This window comes from Bos grunniens, chromosome X, assembly GCF_055505025.1.
Source record: "Bos grunniens cultivar Pamir isolate PY7600 chromosome X, Bosgru_T2T1.0, whole genome shotgun sequence".
Classification (NCBI taxonomy): Eukaryota; Metazoa; Chordata; class Mammalia; order Artiodactyla; family Bovidae; genus Bos; species Bos grunniens.
This window is the reverse complement of record NC_141194.1, coordinates 55,644,866-55,665,843: the sequence shown is the minus strand read 5'-3', so window position 1 is coordinate 55,665,843 and position 20,978 is coordinate 55,644,866. Positions and strand designations below refer to the sequence as shown.

General features: G+C 47.6%; 2 protein-coding genes and 1 non-coding gene across 6 annotated transcripts in view; 2 read left to right on the top strand and 1 right to left on the bottom strand.

The window, feature by feature from the left end:
- Positions 1–20,978, bottom strand: part of LOC147340426 (uncharacterized) — a 114,116-nt gene that overhangs the window by 14,858 nt on the left and 78,280 nt on the right. The window contains exon 3 of one of the 3 annotated variants that reach the window (XR_015159566.1): positions 7,510–7,641. The exons of the other annotated variants lie outside the window; for them this stretch is intronic. The gene's annotated coding sequence lies outside the window, so the exon portion shown is untranslated. Of the gene's footprint in view, positions 1–7,509; positions 7,642–20,978 lie in introns of those variants that run through there. 3 annotated transcript variants of the gene reach the window in all.
- TRNAE-UUC (transfer RNA glutamic acid (anticodon UUC)) lies at positions 2,129–2,201 on the top strand. Its single transcript has one exon. It is a non-coding gene; the product is annotated as a tRNA-Glu (tRNA).
- WAS (WASP actin nucleation promoting factor) lies at positions 5,522–17,747 on the top strand. 2 transcript variants are annotated; one of them, XR_015159558.1, is made up of 12 exons: positions 5,522–5,637; positions 10,481–10,646; positions 11,000–11,140; positions 12,275–12,361; positions 12,464–12,566; positions 12,671–12,712; positions 12,806–12,859; positions 13,657–13,831; positions 14,822–15,220; positions 15,429–15,841; positions 16,101–16,215; positions 17,439–17,747. XR_015159558.1 is itself a non-coding variant. In XM_086389029.1 (12 exons), the coding sequence occupies exons 1-12, from the start codon at positions 10,515–10,517 to the stop codon at positions 17,492–17,494; spliced, it is 1,515 nt and encodes a 504-aa protein (XP_086245155.1). In that variant the 5' UTR covers positions 10,481–10,514; the 3' UTR covers positions 17,495–17,747. The 2 variants fall into 2 exon arrangements, 1 of the variants encoding a protein (XP_086245155.1); XM_086389029.1 differs by lacking the exon at positions 5,522–5,637 and having other exon boundaries at positions 14,822–14,864; positions 15,067–15,220.

Below are 20,978 nucleotides of genomic sequence, written 5' to 3'. Positions count from 1 at the left end.
GTGGGCTTCCCTGGGGACTTCCCTGGTGGCTTAGATGGTAGAGAGTCTGCCTGCATTGTGGAAGACCTAGGTTCGATTCCTGGGTGGGGAAGATCCCCTGGAAGAGGGCATGGCAACCCACTCCAGTATTCTTGCCTGGAGAATCCCATAGACAAGAGGAGCCTGGTGGGCTACAGTCCATGGGATTGCAAAGAGTCGGACATGACTGAAGTGACTTAGCATGCACATGTGCTTAGGAATAAAACATGACTGAGTAGCATATTAAAAAGTAGAGACATTGCTTTTCCAACAAAGGTCCGTCTTGTCAAGCCTATGGTTTTTCCAGTAGTCATGTATAGATGTGAGATTTGGACTATAAAGAAAGCTGAGCACCGAAGAATTGATGCTTTTGAACTGTAGTGTTGGAGAAGACTCTTGAGAGTCCCTTGGACTGCAAGGAGATCCAACCAGTCCAACCTAAAGGAGATCAGTCCTGACTGTTCATTGGTAGGACTGATGCTGAAGCTGAAATTCCAATACTTTGCCCACCTGAAGCAAAGAGCTGACTCACTTGAAAAGACCCTGATGCTGGGAAAAATTGAAGGCAGGAGGAGAAGGGGACGACAGAGGATAAGATGGTTGGATGGCATCACCAACTCAATGAAGATGAGTTTGAGTAGACTCTGGGAGTTGGTGATGGACAGGGAGGCCTGGTGTGCTGTGGTCCATGGGGTAGTGAAGAGTCAGACACCACTGAGCGACTGAACTGAAGTGAACTGAACGCCAAAGCTCACAGGACCTTCAGGGGTATCACAGATAGAACTTTATGGAGGGAGGAGAGATTCTGTTAAGTAACTGGTCTCACTCATTGCCAAATATCTGGCACTGCTATAATTATTTTATAATTAAAAATTTACACAAGGAGTTCATCTATCTTTGATAAGACTATTACTAGTTATTAGGAAAAAACTTTGAAAAGATTAGTGTTTTTCTCTCTTTTTAATCCCTGCCCCCCACAGTGTCCTGGGCCTGCAACTTGCCACCACATTCCACTTGCCCCCACACCCAGCTGCCTAACTATTTTTAAACATTGACAAAGTACCTTGCAATCATAAATCAAAGAAGATAAAAAAGCTTTATTTCTTTGAAAGATTTAGAGGGGACTTCCCTGGCAGTCCAGTGGTTAAGACGCCATGCTTCCACTGTAGGGTGTGCGGGTTCAATCCCTGGTGGCAGAATTAAGATCCCACATGCCATGCACGGCAGCCAAAAAACAACAACAAAAAAAGATTTTGCTTTGATTTCGAAAGTCTATTGTTGGTAACGAATAACTTTTTAAAGCCTCCTGTCCAACTTCTAACACACAAGTTATGCTAACACTATGCATATGTGCATCTTTATCGCCCAGTTTTCTGAACGCTCTATTGATCATAAGATTGTAAACACACACATTGGGTTCTCCCGTAGTTGCCGAACTTAGCCAATTAAATAAAAAAACAAAAGCTTTTCTCTTCAAGTTGCCTGTAGTCAAGGCATAAACGAGTTGATAATGATGGAATTGGAAAAATTAAAGGGCTATACACATAGTGCATGCTATATTTTTGGAGTTTTTTTTAATAAAAAAGCACTTTATTTTATTCAAATAAGCTCATCCTTTTATTCATAAGCTAGAGATTTCTGTCTTCTTTAATTATATCATTTTGGGGTACATTTCTGTAATAGAGACTATATAGTTTATTACATGTTGGGTTATACTATTACTGCAAGATCCCAAACAAAGACAATGCACCCATCACTAACCTGAGTGGAGATACTAAATTGAAGTACATATATTACAAATCCAGCCACTATCAGAAAGAAGCATTCAGGGATGACCAAGTGCCCATACTTCAACCAAGCTTTTCATTTGTTCTACCCAGCACCCCAAACACCCATACACACACTTAAAATAACAATCTTTCCAGGATCAGAACGGATACAAAGACCAGCTTGTGTTTTCAGCAGTGGAGGCAGTGCTGGACATAGACTTAGAGTTTCCAAGCAAATTAAGGGAAATTTTTCCTATTTGGTGAAAGCAGACGACTCAGAGCTCAGCCTTGCTAAAATTGGGAGCACTATGTAAAATTAGCAACAGTCTTCTCCTGGGAATTCCTCTGTGGTCCAGTGGTTAGGACTCTGCACTTTCACTGCTGAGGGCCCAGGTTCAATCCCTGCCAGGGAATCCTGCTAGCCACTAAGTGCAGCAAAACAATAAATTAATTAATAAAAAAACATAAAAACAGTCCCATCTCTTTAAGCATGTGACTGACCAAGAGCAGTGAACTGGGGCCTCACTACTCCATCTATATCATCCATATCTATACCCTTATGAACCATGTACTTATTTATAGATATCCTATATATTTATAATGTGTGTAACTTAGTGACTAAACCACCAATCTATATTTATATTTTAATTTATATGTGTGCATGCATGCTCAGTCATGTCTGATTCTTTGAGACCCCGTGGACTGTAGCTCACTAGGCTCTGCTGTCCATGGTATTTTCCAGGCAAGATATTGGAGTGGGTTGCCATTTCTTCCTCCAAGGGATTCTTGCCCACTCATGGATTGAACCCATGTGTCCTGCGTCTCCTGCACTGGCAGGTGGATTCTTTACCACTGTGCCACCTGGGAAGCCCTTAACTTACGTATATAATGTAAAAATTGCAGATTTTAAAGTAGGTAACTGGCTATACAGCCTATGACGTATATTAAATAACACATCAATCATAGCAATCCTGTCCCGTCTGAGAAGGCCTAATGCTCCAAAACCATCACTTTGCACGTTGAATACTGGATAAAGTGTATTCTCTTACATATCTTATGTTAGGGCTTGTAACTGCTGTAAACTTGTTGCTGAAACTCAGCCTCTGTTCACCGGTGCCAAATAGGAACAGGGAGACAGAGTTTTGGGTGAAGTAGGCATTCTGAAGGAGATCAGCCCTGGGATTTCTTTGGAGGGAATGATGCTAAAGCTGAAACTCCAGTACTTTGGCCACCTCATACGAAGAGCTGACTCATTGGAAAAGACTCTGATGCTGGGAGGGATTGGGGGCAGGAGGAGAAGGGGACGACAGAGGATGAGATGGCTGGATGGCATCACGGACTCGATGGACGTGAGTCTGGGTGAACTCCGGGAGTTTGTGATGGACAGGGAGGCCTGGCGTGCTGTGATTCATGGGGTCGCAAAGAGTCGGATACGACTGAGCGACTGAACTGAACTGAACTGAGGAAAGAATAGTTTTTTTTTATTGCTTTGCCAGGCAAAGGGGGCCACAGTGGGCTAATGCCCTGAAGACCCTGTGACCCAGCCTGGAGAGGGTAGTAAGGAGTTCTATAGTGTTCAAGGAGCAGGGCATGATCAGCTCGTGGACAGTTCTTGGATTGGTTGGCATCAAGGTAACATTTCAAGCATTATCAACCTTCTGGTTTCAGCCAGTCTAGGGCCTGTGTTCTTGCAGTTAGCAGTTTCCATCTGGTTGGAGGGCGGGGGCGGGGGGGGGGGGGGCGGTGTCTGCTTTCTGTAAAAACAACTTAGGAATGTGTATCAGGCCTTTATCTATATCCTTCAGGGAACTGGGAGTTCGGGTGATTCTGTTATGTGGCAGAATTACAGTCTACATTGTTACCAGTTCCTTAGCCCAACAGCTATCCTTTGTTTCTAAATCTTCACATTTCCCAATCATTGCCTCAAGTCAGCATTTTACTTCAAAAGACAAGGCCATAGAGGCTTGAACACAGTTTCAAACTTTGTACCAGTTTTGTCAGGAGTAAAGTTAGTGATTTTAGTACATCACACTCAAAAACTACAAGATATTGCTCTGTAATTTATAGTCTTGGGAGAGCCAGACACTGTGGCAGAACTTAATTTTATTAAAGTAACTTCTGAGAGTTTTCCTAAACCCATAGAACGGTTTCTATTTTGAGTACACTAGAGAATAAAGGGAGAAGGCAATGGTAACCCACTCTAGTACTCTTGCCTGGCAAATCCCATGGATGGAGGAGCCTGGTAGGCTGCAGTCCATGGGGTCGCTAAGAGTCGGACACGACTAAGCGACTTCACTTTCACTTTTCACTTTCATGCATTGGAGAAGGAAATGGCAACCCACTCCATTGTTCTTGCCTGGAGAATCCCAGGGACGGGGGAGCCTGGTGGGCTGCCGTCTAAGGGGTCGCAGAGTCGGACACGACTGAAGCGACTTAGCAGCAGCAGAGAATAAAGGGATGCAGAACCACTTGGTACACGCACTGAAAACCCTGAAAGTGACAGTCACTCAGTCGTGTCTGTGTGATCCCATTGACTATACAGTTCACGGCATTCTCCAGGCCAGAATACTGAAGTGAGTAGCCCTTCCCTTCTCCAAGGGATCTTCCCAACCCAGGGATCGAACCCAGCTCTCCCACATTGCAGGCGGATTCTTTACCAGTTGAGCCACCAGGGAAGCCGAGGAATACTGGAGTGGGTAGCCTATCCCTTCTCCAGCGGATCTTTCCTACTCAGGAATCGAACTGCGGTCTCCTGCATCACAGGCAGATTCTTTACCAACTGAGCTACTTAGGGAAGCCCATGGAAAACCCTAGTGGGTGAGCTACAGAATTTACGATTGTATCACCCAGTGCAGCAGGCGTCCTGATGCGTGATCTTACTAACCCTCCAGCAGTAAACACCACCTTCTACCCTTCTACACTTGAGCAATCTGAACCTCTGGGGCGGTATTCGAACCCATCATCCGAAATCCTCAAAGCCGGCTTAAGCGGCTCGGCACACTGGTCTGGCATCCACTGCGCATGTCACGGAACGATGACCAATGGGAGCCCCGAGCGCGGGAGCGGAGGTGGGGCCATGTTATTCGCTGAACCCCTGCAGCTTCAAAGAATAGCAAGGACGAGAATCCGGTCATCGACCAATCAGAGCCCGTAGCGGTCCTGCTCTCCCCACCCGTAGGCCAATTGCCAGCTCCGGTGCATTGCGAGCGGCTACGAAATTAAGAAATGGAGCGGGGCGGCTGGGGGGGGGGGGTGGTGGTGACAGTAGTTAAGATGGCTGATACGAGAGAGGCTGAGGGTGGGAACCCAGAGAGAGGCTCGCCCAAAGTGGGTGAGAATCAGGAAATCTTGGGACTAGCAGGATTGCGACACTCCACTCTCCGTTAGGGAACGAGGCAGCCATCGTATCCCTCCCCCACAAGCAAAATGGTATGTTGCAAGACGGCCACCCTCTCCACAGTGGTACGATCCTGGACGGACTGCTCCATTTTGCGTTCCTCCCCTTTCCCGCAGTCGTCCATTCCAGACTGCCTCGCTAACCCCCCTGGGCTCACACTGTTAAGGTGTGGGCGGCCCTTGGGACCCACTGACCAGAAGGTGGACTCTCTTGAGAGTCTCACACAGACTCGGTTGTGGACCCTTCTGGTGTTACAGAGCGGGAAATAGTTGGGGTCACAGATCAGGGTAGGGGTTAGGAAGGACCCATTTAGGGAAAGTTGGTGGTGATTCTGAGGCTGTGATCAGTGTAGGGACTAGGAGGGGACCTTTGGCTGCCTGGCTGGTCCGAGATGAGTAGCGCAAACCTAGAAGGGATGGAGAGAGCTGGCTGGCACCGTGTTTTCCCATGCAGGTGAGAGGAGTAGGGCAGGAAACGTGGTGGGTGGGACCTCCGAGGTTGATGGGGAAGAGCCCTAGAATAGTGTGACTGGGCCCACACAATGGATCTCCGACATGGGCTTTGCAGCACGGAAAAGTAGGGAAAGGGCAGAGAGAAGGTGGCCATGTTCTGGGTCTCTAAATATCCACCAATGGTGGTGGGACTTAAATGTCTAATGGAGGAGGGTGAGAAAAGGATTGGAGCAGGAATGGGGAGAATGCTAGGCTGAGGGAAGGATAGTGCCTTTATCCAAGTTATTCAGCCATTTCATGAAAACAAACAATGCATAATTATAACATGTTAAGCTCTGTCCTCGTCACTTGACATGAATTATCTCATTTAAATCTTCACAACAGTCTTAACTGCTATTGTTATCCACTTTATGGATGAGAGAACTAAGGCACTGAGAGGTTACCAGACTTTAAACAGCTGATAAAAAAAAGATTAAAAAAATAAATAAATAAACAGCTGATAAGTGCCAGAGCCAGGTTATAAGGCTCGAGAATTTGGCTCTATCCACTGAGCAGTTCTTATCCCTACAGGCATCTCTGCTTTTCTGTGCACGCCCTTTCCTCAATCAACCCCAACCAGGACTAGAAATCAGCCCCTCTCCTAAAACATCCCTTTGGCTGTAGCATCAGTGAACAGTGTAGACATCTCTGTGGGAGGGCCTGGTTCTTGCACACTCGAAGCTGTTTTTCTTCTCTCCCCCCAGGCAGGGAGGTGAAGAGAGGAGGTGGGGGCAGTGAGAAGAGAGCAATAGGTCACAGCATAGGTAACTAGACCATACAGTGATTATTCAACAGATACTGATTGAGCTTCTGCATGCAGGGTCTTGTGCTAGGTGGTAAGGATATAGCAATGAACAAGACAGACAAGAGTCTGGTTCCTGCCTGCCCTAGGAGTGTGTTTTGGGAATTGCTGGTAGGCAGACTTTGGTTATCACAATGATGGGGATGTTTTGGCATTAAACAGGCAGGGGCCTGAGATGCTGGGGGATAGCCCCACACCACCAAGACTTGTAACATCCATGAATGTCATTCTAAGGTGGTAAAAAGAGGCTTCCCAAAATGTTTCTTATGGAAAGGGTGCATTGTATCCAAGGGTTGGGAACTGCTGTTTCCTTAAGCTAGTCCCAGGAAACACCCCTCAGTCAAGGGTAGGGAGGACCACAAGGGGCAGGAAGGAAAGGGGAGAATAGGACCAGGGTGTGGAAGAAAACCCTCATGTCTTTTCACTGACAGTGTCTTATTACCTACTCAGGACTTAGGCATGGCAATGGGGATCTTTAAGCAATATTGGATCCCCCCGCTCCCCCTGCCTTGAGACTTCCCTGGCGGTTCAGTGGTTAAGACTTCACTTTCCAGTGCAGGGGGTGCAAGTTCAATCCTTGGTTGGGGAGCTAAGATTCCACATGCCTCTTGGCCAAAAAAACCAAAACGTAAAAAACAGAGGCAATATTGTAACAAATTCAAAAAGACTTAAAATGGTCCACGTTAAAAAAAAAACTTTAAAAAAAAGCAATATCCCCTCAAAATAAAGTAAAATATGCACAAGATATAAACAGGAAATATCTCTTCATATGGTGATCCCTGGGAGTTTGACAGAGTTTGGGGTTGATGGGAGAGCATCAGGTGGGTGCAAGTCATTGGGCTTATCATGGTTCTTGGGGGTTCCTGGGTATTCACTGGATTACTGAGAAGTAAGTTAGAACGTCTGCTTCCTGCTGCAGTAGACTGACTTGTGTGGTAAGTATTCAATCCACTTTCCTGCTGGGAACAACTGGAAAAGCTTGATTAGGGTTTTTGGGGTTTTTTAAATCTATTTGAAGTCCCAGGTGAGCAAATTACCTTTGAGGTCATCACCTCACCAAATACTGTCATCCAGTGCAGAGAAGCAAGTGTCGAAGGGAACACATAACAGTAAACTAAACCAGCTCCAAATTATTAATGCAGGTCAACAGAGCAATTCAATAATCTGAAAAAGATTTAAAATGATCATAAAATGATTAATGAATCACTGTATTCCAGGCTGAGGAAACTCATTGTATCAGGGACAAAAATAATAAAAATAAATCTACTTAGGTTTTTTATTTGGAGAAAAATACAAATTTTAAACTTGTCTGCTCCTTAGAAGTAAGAACATGAAATATACAACTTTTACATGTTAATTTACAAAATCACCAGCAAATGTAGCAGAGGTTTAAAACCCCCTGAAATAGACTTAAAGGGGATAGATCTAGGAGCAGAGAAAGAAGGAAAACAAAAGACCAAAGTAGCAGAAGAATTTCATCCTAGGCCCCATGTGGCATTTTAGAGTTTAGGAACCATTTCTCACAAAACTGGCCTCAGCTTCAACTCTCACAAGCTGTGTGACCTCGGGCAACTTAGCAAAGCTACTCTGGGCCACTGCTTCCCTATCAGTAAAATGTAAACAGTTGAAGCTCTCACCTCCTTGGGTCGTCTGTGCATGTGAAATAAGTACATAAGTGTGAGGCACTTAGAAAAATATCAGAAAACACTAAATCAAATTAGATATGAATCCCTCACTCATTCCTTCAAGAAACATTTATTGAGTGTCTAGTTTGTGCCTGGCACACAGTGAGAGCTCAACAAACAATGTCAACATGAATGAATGCAGTGACTTTCTAAGGAAAAAACAGGTGCTTGCCCTAGTGAACAGGCTGGAAGGGACTCCAGACCAGGAGGTATGAAACTGCCCAGTGACTTGGAAGCACCATATGCTGGTTGGTGAGCAAAGAAAGGAGGGAGGGAGGTTGGAATTGCCACACCAGAAGTGGCTTTGATGGTGCTTCCCTGGCGGCTCAGACAGTAAAGAATCCACCTGCAATGCAGGAGACCCAGGTTTGATCCCTGGATTGGGAATATCCCCTGGAGAAGAGAATGGCTACCCACTCCAGTATTCTTGCCTGGAGAATTCCATGGATAGAGGAGCCTGGCGGGCTACACAGTCCATGGATGGGGTCGCAGAGTTGGACACGACTGAGCAACTAACACAAGTGGGTTTGAGCCTTGGCTTAGGAGAGAAGCTTGGCACCTGCAGGCATGGGAGCCATACAGGTTTCCAGGTAGGACTGTGGGTCCCAAGTTGACATGTGCTGTTTTCCTCCAGGTACATGGGAATGCCAGACACAACCCAGATATGCTCAGCTCCCCTCAAGCTGCTGTATGTGTACCTGAAAACTTCACATCTCCAAATGGGAAATAGGTCCAGGGAGGGGTGGGGACTGAGCTGCCATTCTCTTGGGGAAACAGTCTGTCAAAGTTCGAGCTATGCAAGCCCTACAATGCCCCAATTGCCCTCCTGAGAGTGTGCTTGCCTATTTGGAACAGGAGATGCATATAGGAGCAAATAAGGCAGCATCGCTGCCAACCATGAAAGCCAGAAACAGCTCAGATATCTGTTAACAGGAGAATATGAATAAACAAATTGTCTAGTAACACAATGCAGGCTTCCCTGGTGGCTCAGCGATAAAGAATCTGCCTGCAATGTCTCCTGCAATGCAGGAGACACAGGAGATGCTAGTTTGATCCCTGCGGGAGTTGGGAAGATCCCCTGGAGGAGGGCATGGCAACCCACTCCAGTATTCTTGCCTGGAGAATCCCATGGACAGAGGAGCCTGGCAGGCTACAGTCCAAGTGGTCACAAAGAGTCAGACACAACTGAAGCGACTTAGCACGCACACGCACACATAGTAACACAATAGAATGCTATATAGCAGTAACAACTACTGCTACAGGCAAATATGAATCTTAGTAACAGAGCAGGCTGTGGAGCATCTTGATGAACAGTGCACACTAACCAACCTGCCTGGCATGCTAGCTCAGAGCTACTGGGGAAATCATTTAACCACTCTGGGCCTCAGTTTCCCTCCATCAAATGGTAAAAATAGTGAGTGTCCCCCAGGCCAATAGGAGGATTTATATGAGTCAATATTTTCAAAGAGGTCAGAAGAGTGCCTGGCACACATGTTCAGTGCTACATGAATGTTTGTTAGATAAAAATAGAATGTTGAGGGACTTCCCTGGTGGTCCAGTGGTTAAGAATCTGCCTTCCAATGCAGGAGATGCGAGTTTGATCCCTGGTTGGGGAACTCAGATCTGACATGCCAAGGGGCAACTAAGCACTCGCATCACAAGAGAATCCCAAACACCACAAGGAGAAACCCTTGCACTGCAACAAGAGAAACCCTTGTACTGCAAAGAGCCTAAATAAGTAAATAAAACATAGAATATTGAGCGGGGGAAAAGACAAGACTCCAAAGATTACACACTTTCAAAAGTTCAGAAGCAAGAGCAACTAAATGAGATGGTGTGGTAGGGATGGGGAAGTTGAGCCAGATGTGAGCAAGTTGGGGTCTCAGGAGACAGGTGGGGTCCCAGGTGCTTGCTGTGTAATTAAAGGACAATCTTTACTGCAATAACCCTTCAGCACCAGAGCCTTGGACCTTGGGCCCAGAGTAACTGGATGCTTTGGGGAGGAAGAAGGCCACTCAGCCCATGACTGCCCACCGTGGCACTGCAGAAATGCTGTAGTGGCCTATCCCTCACTGCCAGCCAACCAGAGGGAGGAGGGTCCAAACAAGTCAGAGGGAGATGGGCCCCAGAGAGTAAGAAAGGAGGACAAAAGCTGGTCCAAAAGATGGATCTAACCAGTCAAATGGAGGAGGGCCCCAGTCTAAGGGAGGAGGCCAGGCCTACCGAGGGGCCCCTAGAGGACTTGTTTCCCTTGTGGTTTTTTGCACTTCCTGTTCCCCCGCTCACTGCGGAAGTTCCTCTTCTTACCCTGCACTCAGAGCCCAGCCGGAGAGGACAAGGGCAGGAGGCACCATGAGTGGGGGCCCTTCGGGAGGCAGGCCTGGGGGCCGCGGAGGACAAGGGGTTCAGCAGAACATCCCGTCCACCCTCCTCCAGGACCATGAGAACCAACAACTCTTTGAGATGCTCGGACGGAAGTGCTGGGTGAGCTGGGGATCTTCTGGCCCTTCCTGTCTCCCTCTCCTCCTCTTCTCCTCCTCTTCGTCCTCTTCATCTTCCCCATCCTCTCCCTCTCCTCCTTTCCTCCCCTTCCTCTCTCCTCATCTTTCCCATCTTCCTCTCCTTCTCCTCCTCTTCCTCTCCATCATCTCCTTTCAGAATCCACTTAACCCCATTCACCAATCCCAGGAAGAACTCAATGTTCATTCACTTTCCCTCTGGTTGTGGCTCTTCCTTTGGAGCCATGATGGCCATGGGCAAGAAAGGACCAGGTCTGGTTCCCAGACCCTCTGGCTGCCCCTGACCGGATTCCAACGAGTCCTACTCTCCCCTCCCAGACGCTGGCCACTGCGGTTGTTCAGCTGTACCTGGCGCTGCCCCCTGGAGCCGAGCACTGGACCAAGGGACACTGTGGGGCTGTGTGCTTCGTGAAGGATAATCCCAAGAAGTCTTACTTCATCCGCCTTTATGGCCTTCAGGTGATCCCTGCCCCCCCCCCACACTGGACAGACAACCCAGTTTTCAACCCATAAACCTAGATCTGTGTCCATAACCCTGAGCCCTCAGACAGATCAGTGAAGCCCCTGAGCCCTAGAACCAAAGACTTTATCCAGATGCCAGCCTCTGGTTTGTCTTTCTAAGCCTGTGATGACTGACCCCAGAGTCTTTGTGTCAAGGTCTATAACCCCCAATATTAGTATACCCCCTAAATCTAATCTGTTCCACAAACTCCATACACACACACACACACACACACACACACACACACACACACTATATTTTTACCTGAACCTCATATCTATTTGAAACTCCACATTTTAGGTCTCAGAAACCTCCCATCAGTACTCCTGAACTCCAGAATTTTGCCTAGCTTTTAAGTCATAAATATATTCCACAAATCCCAAACCTAAGTATGCCATTGAATCTTCAACCCCAAATCTGTCCTTTTAAGCCCACAGCATTGGATCCCAGAATTCCTATATGAAAACTCCTAATCACCTAAATATTGAGGTAGCTCTTAAGTCAAAAACCTATTCCACAAACCCTTAACCTAAATTTTCCAAGCATAAACCCCAAAGTCATCCCACTAAACCGATAAAGATAGATCCAGTAGAACCACATCAAGATCCCAGGGTCATCAAATATTGACCAAACTCCTAATTCATAACTCTGCTCTACAAACCTGAAATTGGCTCAACTGCCTCCAAAAAAACCTTCCCAAGTCTGTGTGTCTGAACCTCAAATCTCAATCCCAACTCCTAATACTGGAACCCTACCTGCTCTAATGAAGGCCCCCATATAAGGGGGGGATTTGGGACAGATTCTCTGAATGGACTCAGTTTCCTAGAACTAGAGTCCAAAATCCTCAAATTCAAGTCCCCTTATTCCACATCTGGACCCCAAATCCAAGTTTCTCGCTGAAGGGTCTGACTCCCATTCTGTACCCCAGTCCTCCACTTCTGACTTCTAGATTCCCAACTCTCCAGTTCTGAGCTGGAAATCTCCAAATCAGATTTTGGGGCCCCAGATTTGTATACCATGCTCCCTATCTGGAAAACAGAGGCCCTCCACCCAGGGCATGCCTCGGTGTCAGTGTGCTCCCCCCTCTCCAGGCTGGCCGGCTGCTGTGGGAACAGGAGCTGTACTCACAGCTGGTCTACTCTGCTCCCACCCCCTTTTTCCACACCTTTGCTGGAGATGTAAGTGACCACCTAAACCCTGGGCCTCAGTTGGGGTGCAAGGAGGAGTGGGGAAAGGTGTGGGGAGGTCTGGAAGGCAGCTGACCCCCCAGGCATGTGCAGGACTGCCAAGCGGGGCTGAACTTTGCAAACGAGGGCGAGGCCGAGGCCTTCCGGAACCTGGTGCAGGAGAAGATACAAAAACGGAATCAGAGGCAAAGCGGGGGTAAGGAGGCCTTGGGGAAGGGAAAGAGGTTGAGCAGAAGTGAGGGCAAGAGTGGGGAGCTGGAAAAGCCCCTCTCCTGATTCTGATTTCCTGTCTCTCCACAGACAGGCGCCAGCTCCCGCCTCCACCAGTGCCAGTCAGTGAAGGTGAGTCCTCTAGTGCAAGGAGGAGTAATAAGGGGCTAGCGCAGAAAACTGAGGCAGGGTTGTGATAGTTCTCTATTCATTCTATCTTCCCAGAGAGAAGAGGAGGACTCCCACCCCTGCCCCCTCACCCAGGTGGAGACCAAGGGGGTGAGTGCTGAATATTCCCTGTGTCTCTGGGTGGGCAGGTGTCACCAGCCCCAGAGACACTGGACTGGCTGCTGGGCCTGTGGGGAAAATGGGTGACTGGGCCATTGACCCATTTACCTACCAACCAGAGCATAAGAGTTAGAGACAGGAAGGTGGTTGGGAGAATCAGTGTGTTAGATGGTCATGGAAGGAGTGGGAGAGTGAATAGATACACAGGTGGGGCGTGGGTAGATAAATGAGTAGATGGGTGGGTGCAGTGATAAATAGGTGAATGAATAGGTGGATAGATGTGTGGGTGGATGGATTGGTGGTGGACAGATGGTTAAATGGGGGCATGAATTGATGGAAGGATGTAGATGTACAGGTGGGTATATAGATGTAGGTGAATGGGTATGTGGGTGAATGGATGAATAGATGGATGGATGATTGAGTAAATTAATGAATGAGTGATGGAATGAATTCAACAGTGAATAAATGAATAAGTGACTAAATTTCAATCAATGGAGAAAGCAATGATTGAATGAGTGAATGAATAATTTAACAAATTAGTCAATGAGCCAGTGAATAGATAAGTCAATACTTAAGTGTGAGTAAATTAATTAATGAATCAGTGAATGTATGGATGGTGTGCAGGACCTACCCACCCACTTCTCCATAAAACCTACTTGGACCCCTCACCCACTCCTTCCATGACCATCTAACACACTGATTCCCCCAACCGTCTTCCTGTCTCTAACTCTTATGCTCTGGTTGGTAGGTAAATAGGTCAATGGCCCAGTCACCCATTTTCCCCACAGGCCCAGCAGCCAGCCCAGTGTCTCTGGGGCTGGTGACAGTGGACATCCAGAACCCAGACATCACGAATTCACGATACCGTTCGCTCCCAGCACCTGGGCCTAGCCCAAGTGATAAGAAACGCTCAGGGAAGAAAAAGATCAGCAAGTCTGATATTGGTGCACCCAGTGGATTCAAGTGAGAACCTCTCTCCAGTGGGCCCATGGATCCTGGGGGTGGGGGAGCAGAGATCAGGTGGATAGGAGGAGAGCTGAGTGAATGGAAGGATGGAAAAATGGATGGGTAGGTGAGAGATTAGGCAGATGAGTGGATGGGTGGGGGGCGGGCGGGGGGAGTGCAAAGCCAGGACTAGGGAGAGATACCAAAGGCACCAAGATTGCAAATTTTACACAGGCAGTCACTCTCCACCACATCACCCAACTATAATCCAGGACTCCAAGAGTGAGTGCCTCTTTAAATTTTGCTCCCTAGGCATTCCACTCAACCTAGTCCCTCCCTGGTTAGGCTGGTGGGTGAATGGATGGATGGGTAGATATATAGATGGATGAATGAATGGTTGGGTTGGAGAACGAACGGATGGGTAAATGGGAAGTGGGTAGGTAGATGGGTGGGTGAGTGGATGAGTATGTGGACAGAATGATATACAGGCCAATGGGTTCATATACAAGGTGGATGGGGATGGACAGGTTGCCACATATGTGGATGAAGGACAATTCAGTGGCTACATAGAAGTGTGTGATTGAATGGGTAGTCAAGTGAGTGAATGAATGGAAAGATGGGCATATGGGTAGATGGATGGGTGGATGGATAAGTATGGGTTAAGACAGACTGGTGGACAAATGGGTAAATAAATGTGTGTGGACAGATAAATGGGGAGACAAATTTATATAGATCAGTGGTCTGACAGGTGAATGTGAACAGCTAGGTGGACAAATAGATGGGTGGATGGGTGGTGGAAAGAGGGATGGGCAGACAGATAGGCACCACAAACTGTGAACCCTCTTTAGTTCCATAACTACTACTCTCACTCATTTATTCACTTAAGACTCATTCATTAATTCTGGCTCCTGAGAGTCCCTCTGGGCAGGGGAGGGCAAGAGAGCTTCACTAGGAAGGGAGGGAAGGAACAGCCATGGCGATTCACTGGGGTCTCCTCACCTCCCTCAGACATGTCAGCCACGTGGGGTGGGATCCCCAGAATGGATTTGACGTGAGTAACTCCAGAGTCCCCTGGACTCCACTCAACTCCTGCCTACCCTTCCATAGTCCAGAGCTCCAGATCTACCCCCAGACCCCATCCTTCCCACCCTCCTCTCAGATCCCTCTCTGGGGTGGACCCCATGATAATCTGTGCCCCTCCCCTCCCCACCTTATTCCCCGACCCTTGCCGGGGCCTTTTTCCTCCTGGGAAGGTGAACAACCTGGACCCAGATCTGCGGAGCCTGTTCTCAAGGGCAGGAATCAGTGATGCCCAGCTCACCGATGCTGAGACCTCCAAATTTATCTATGACTTCATTGAGAACCAGGGTGGGATGGAAGCTGTACGGAAGGAGATGAGGCGCCAGGGTGAGCCCCCCGCTTTCTGGATCACCTCTTCTTCTCCAACCCTGGTAGCTGATTTCTAAGAGATACCTTGCAGGCTCTCAGTCCTCATAGAAACCCCTATACTGCTTGAATCAGGAGTTGGTCGGTTGGGGTACCCATTTTACAAGTGAGTAAAACTGAGGCTCTGAAGAAAACTATAATAATAGCTATGTGTTGTCTTTCCCCTCAGAACCACTTCCACCGCCCCCACCGCCATCCCGAGGAGGGAACCAGCCCCCCCGGCCCCCAACTGTGGGGAGTAACAAGGGTCGCTCTGGCCCTCTGCCCCCTGTACCTTCGGGAGGTGCTCCTCCCCCACCAACTCCCCGGGGACCCCCACCCCCGGGCCGAGGGGGCCCTCCGCCACCACCCCCTCCAGCCACTGGACGCTCTGTGCCACCGCCCCCTCCACCCCCTGGAGCTGGGGGTGGACCACCCATGCCTCCGCCACCACCGCCTCCGCCGCCGCCACCACCCAGCTCTGGGGATGGACCAATCCCTCCCCCACCCCCTCCTTCTCTGGGGCTTGTGGGGGGCCCCGCCCCTGGTGGGGGTCGGGGGGCACTTTTGGATCAAATCCGGCAGGGAATTCAGCTGAACAAGGTGAGGACCAGTGTGATGGAGGATTGAGGAACTGGGACTCTGGGGTGTGCTGTGCAAGTGAGGATGGTAGGGGGCTGGGGCTGAGAGTGATGGGGGTCCCACGATTTGGGGGTTCACTGATAGAGTTGGGAGGCTGGTGGGGAGAGGTGAGTTTCAAGGCGACTATAGTATGTGGAAGGAGAAAGAATGATGAAGGGGTGGGGAGAAGTGCTCCTCTCACAGGCCCTGAGCCCTCTGTGCTGGATCCTGCTTGCTGCAGACCCCTGGGGCCCCAGAGAGCTCAGCGCTGCAGCCACCACCTCAGAGCTCAGAGGGGCTGGTGGGTGCCCTGATGCACGTGATGCAGAAGAGAAGCAAAGCCATCCATTCCTCTGGTGAGAGTGCACCCTCCCCGTGAGCCTGCCATTCAGAGCCCATCCTGCCAGGACCTGTGGCTCTGGTTCCCAGCTAGTGTTGACCTAAAAACACCCCCAACAGCCTCCAGCAATTAGGCCCATCTGTTGATGTGAGAATGAACATGAATCTGTAGCAGTCTCTTTTTTGACAGTGTTAACTGTCATTATGTAACAGTAATATGATTAACTCTCTTTGACAGTGATATTAACATTAATCCCATATGTTCAATAGTATTAACATTAGCCCACTATGTGATGATAATATTACAAAGAACCCTTTCTTTGACACTAATGTTAACTCTAATGTCATGTGTCAAAAGATTAACTCATTAAGTGACAATATTATAACTAATTCAATCTTTTACAATAGTGTTAAAGTTAGTCCCTTAATGTATCAACAACATTGTCATTAGGGCTTCCCAGGTGGCTCAGTGATAAAGAATCTGCCTGCCAATGCAGAAGATGCAGGGCACGTGGGTTCGATCCCTGGATCAGGAGGAGCCCCTGGAGGAGGAAATGGCAACCCACTCCAGTATTCTTGCCTGGGAAATCCTACGGACAGAGGAGCCTGGTGTGCTACAGTCCAAAGGGTCGCAAAGAGTTGGACACGACTGAGCAGAGCAGAGAAAGAGAGAGTATTAGCCTCAACCTACTGTGTGACAATAATATAATTAAAGTTCAGCTTTGACAATAATACTGACATCAACCCAGGAGTCTGTTCACAGATCAACAGGAATCCATTATATGACAGAATTATAACAAACCTCATCTTTTGACCATGACATCACTAACCCCATTCTGTGTCAACAATGTTAACATTAACACACTATGAAAAAACAACATTGTAACTTCCTCCACCTTTGCTAATATTTAAATCAGCTCCACTGAGTGACAAGCCTGTTAACAGTAACCCTTTGTGTGACAATAATATCCCAACTAACCACACATTTTTTATAATAATATTAACCTCACCTCCAACTAGAACCTAGACCCCAGCTATAGTCCCTATCTTGCCCCTAACTCTCCTTCCTCTTAAGAGGTCTCTTTATCCAACACACAAACCTCAGATATAACTTCCAAGTGGGAGATCTCAGCCCCCAGGGTTTAGTAATCCCAACCTCCCAGACCCTAGTAACTCCTCTCTCCAGGGCCTTTGAACCCTCCTACCCATCCTGAGTTCCACTCTTTCTCTCTCCCTCCAGACGAAGGGGAGGACCAGGCCGGGGATGATGATGATGATGATGAATGGGACGACTGAATCACCACCACCTCTGCTGTTCTGTGCTGGGCTCCCCTGGCAGCCCTCCTCGCCACCCTCCACTTAACTTCCAGGCCCCCAAGCCCCTTTTCTTTCCCACCCACCCCTCCAATGCTGTTATCTCTGACTGGCCTCCTCCCACACACACTCACCCTAGCAATAGCCAGGGACCTTTTTATATAAAATGTCTCAGTTCTCCTCATTCAAGGATTTTTAAACAAAAATAAAATAACTGTCTTTTTGTTTCTTTAAATCTCAGTTTCTTTACCTACCAAATGTGAGAATTTGGGGTCATTTTTCCCCCAAAGTCCCTTTTATTCCCATTTCATTTGTTTAGCCGTACATATGTATATTTATTCATTCATTTGTTCCCTTAGTCATTTAGTCTGTATTTCTTTGTTTCCTTCTGCCCTTCCTTCTTTCCACAGATATTTATTACCAGGCACTACTTTGGGGGCTAGGGATAAAGCAATGGGAAACAAACAACAAAAATTCTTGGTCTTGTGAGGTCAACATTCTAGGGCAGGAGATAGACAAGAAACAAGGAATTAAATAAAAACAGAGTTACAGATCGTGGTAAGAGCTATGTTGTGCTGAGGGGAAGTGATGATAAGATGGAGAGTTCAGGGAAAGCTACTTGGAGGAGGTGACAGTTATGCTGGACCTAAAGAGAAAGGAATCAACCAGGTGAATATTTAGAGGGAAGGGCCTTCCAGGCAGAGGGAACAGCCAGTGCAAAGGCCCTGAGGTGGGCAAAAGCTTGGTGTGAGGCTGAATGTGGTGAATGAGTGAGAGAGTTATTTGTACACTTATTAAAAAAAAAGTGCAATCAACACAGTATTAGATCAAGAGAGCACTCAATGATCAGACTTCCCACTCTCCGTGCACACAACACACACACTAGGATCCTGCTGGGCAGGATCCCCCTCTCAATGCTAAAATTTGAGTCTGCCCAGTTCCCAGTGCAATCTAAGTCCTGGCCAATGGCAATGAAAGAGGCAAAGATTTAATAATCACATAGATCTGCTCTAGATCCCAGGCAAGATGCCTCACCTCTGAGCCTCAGTTTCCTCATCTATACAATGCGGGTTGTATAGATATGTAACCTATTTCCAACTGGGATCCTACTGGGTCACCCTCCTCCTCTAGAACTTGCTCTCCAGAGGGGGAAAAAGGCACAACTCAAAACTGTCCCTGGTGTTCAAACCTGTTTTCAAGGGGGTAATTAGAAACTCTTGTACATCAAAGCCTAGAATAGAGGGGCCTACCCCTTCCCATTTCTGAAACCTGGTGGATACAAGATCTCAGGTTTCCTACCTTCAGAGGAGGAAGAGAGCAGGGAGGAAAATAAAGGTGAGGGGGAATTCAAAGGGGGCAGACTTCTTCCATCTTCAAGATCAGTGCAAGAATTTCTGAACCATCCAAGGGCAGCTTAAGGGGTTAGAAGAGGGTGGAGGTGTAAGGAGTAGGAGCTGGCTTTGCCCCTTAAGAATTTCCCCGCAGCCATGGAAGCTGGAGAAGGAGGGAGTCCTGGGTTCCCTTTAATTCTTTCATTATTCTTCATCCTTTACTCCACTTCCCGCCCCACCCTGCTCGGGTTCCCATGGCAAGCACTGAGTCTAGGAAGGGCCTGTCATATCACTTCTACCCCCGCCAAACCCAGAATTCTATAACCCTTTGGGCAGGTTTGTCCTGGAAAAGACCTTACATCACACAACCTCTGAATCCCCAGGAGCACTGGCTAGAGCAAGCACAAATCTGGGGTAAAAGAGTTGACTATGGGGAAGTTGCTTGAGCTCCCTGGGCCTCAGTTTCTTCAGTCTTTAAAATGAAGATACAAATGCTTACTTCACGGGGTTGTGACAAGAATGAAAGTAGATAGTATGTGCAAAGTTCCTGGCTCCTTGTAGGCATTTATAAACATGAGATGCTGTTTCTGCTGTTGTTACTATTGTTATTATTGGGTATCGCTGATCCTGAGTCATCACTGATTATAAAACGCACCATTATTCTATATCACTTAAAAAGACCAAAAGAAAGTACTTCCAGTTAACTTATGACCCATCAGTGCTTTTAAGACAGTCTGATTTTGGATATGTTAAACAATTAAGTGCTTCTAGGGCCCTGGCTGACAATGTTGTTTCTTAACCTGGATTCCAATTCCACATGTATGTTCATTTGTGAAACTCATTACACGGGGTCACCACCCATGGTCTCCTTGTTTTTCTGTATGTGTGGTACACTCCATTGTGAGGTTTATATTAAAAGCCAGTCAAACTTGTGCAGTTTGGAAAGGATAAAATCTTGTATTGGCCCTGCACTGGGAGATGTAGTCTACAGTAGAGTATGCACTAAATTAATGCTGAGTGAACAGATGAACGGCTGGGTGTAGGACACAGTAATAATAGGGTCGTTTCTTACTTTGAGGTCTCCTAAAAAGGTGCTAGCCCAGAAAGATTCATTTTCCAGATGAGCAAGAGATACCTACCCCAAGGTCACTCAACCAAGGTTTTACAGATGAAGAAACTGCCTAAGGTCCCACACTTTAGTGAAGGGTTGAGCTTGGATTGTGCCCAGGTATTTGGGCTCTAAAATCCAAGCCTTTACCCACTATACTATCCTATTTGGGGAAGACTGAGGGATGGTCCCCAACACCTGTAAACCACTACATCTTCCCCAGATTCAGGCAGAAAGAGGTCATGCCAAAAAAAAAAAAAAAAGAAAAGAAAAAGAAAGAGCTCATGCCTTAAACTACTTTTGTGGGTTGGACAGGCCTCCTGGCTCCTAGGAGTGGGAAGGTCCTGCCTGCCTGGGGAGACTGAGGTCATGTGAGGACCAGCATTTGACTGTTCTAGAAGTAATAACGGAGAGAAGAATTCACGGTGAGACTTCCACTGTTAACTGTTCCACCCATGGCAAGCAGGGGCTAATGGAACTTCATCCTGACCAGTCATTTCTCCAGCTGGCTCACAGTTAGACTGGCAGGCACAGAATAACTATTTGGTTGACTACATAAAGCATGGAGCGACAGGGAGAGGGGCAATTTGAGGAACTGACAGTGTGGTTTATTGACACTGTGAGCTACTTAAAATCTAACTGAATTACAGCCTGCTTGGGACGGGCTGGGGCTGATGACCTGATGGTGCAAAAGAGAGGCAGCCTCCTGAAGGACTTACAGGTTGACTGACTGATGACCTGTGCTGTTGCTGCCTGCCTGGGTAGCCAGATGTTGTGAAGGGCTGACTATTGCTAGGAATCACACCTGGCCAGAGAGCGCGTTTGGATGTTACACTGTCTGGGGATGTGTAAAGGAGATCTGCTCAGTTGCTCAGTCGTGTCCTACTCTTTGTGACCCCATGAACTGCAGCCCACCAGACTCCTCTGTCCATGGAATTTTTCAGGCAAGAATACTAGAGTTGGTTGTCATTTCCTACTCCAGAGGATCTCCCCAACCCAGGGATCAAACCTGTATCTCCTGCCTTGG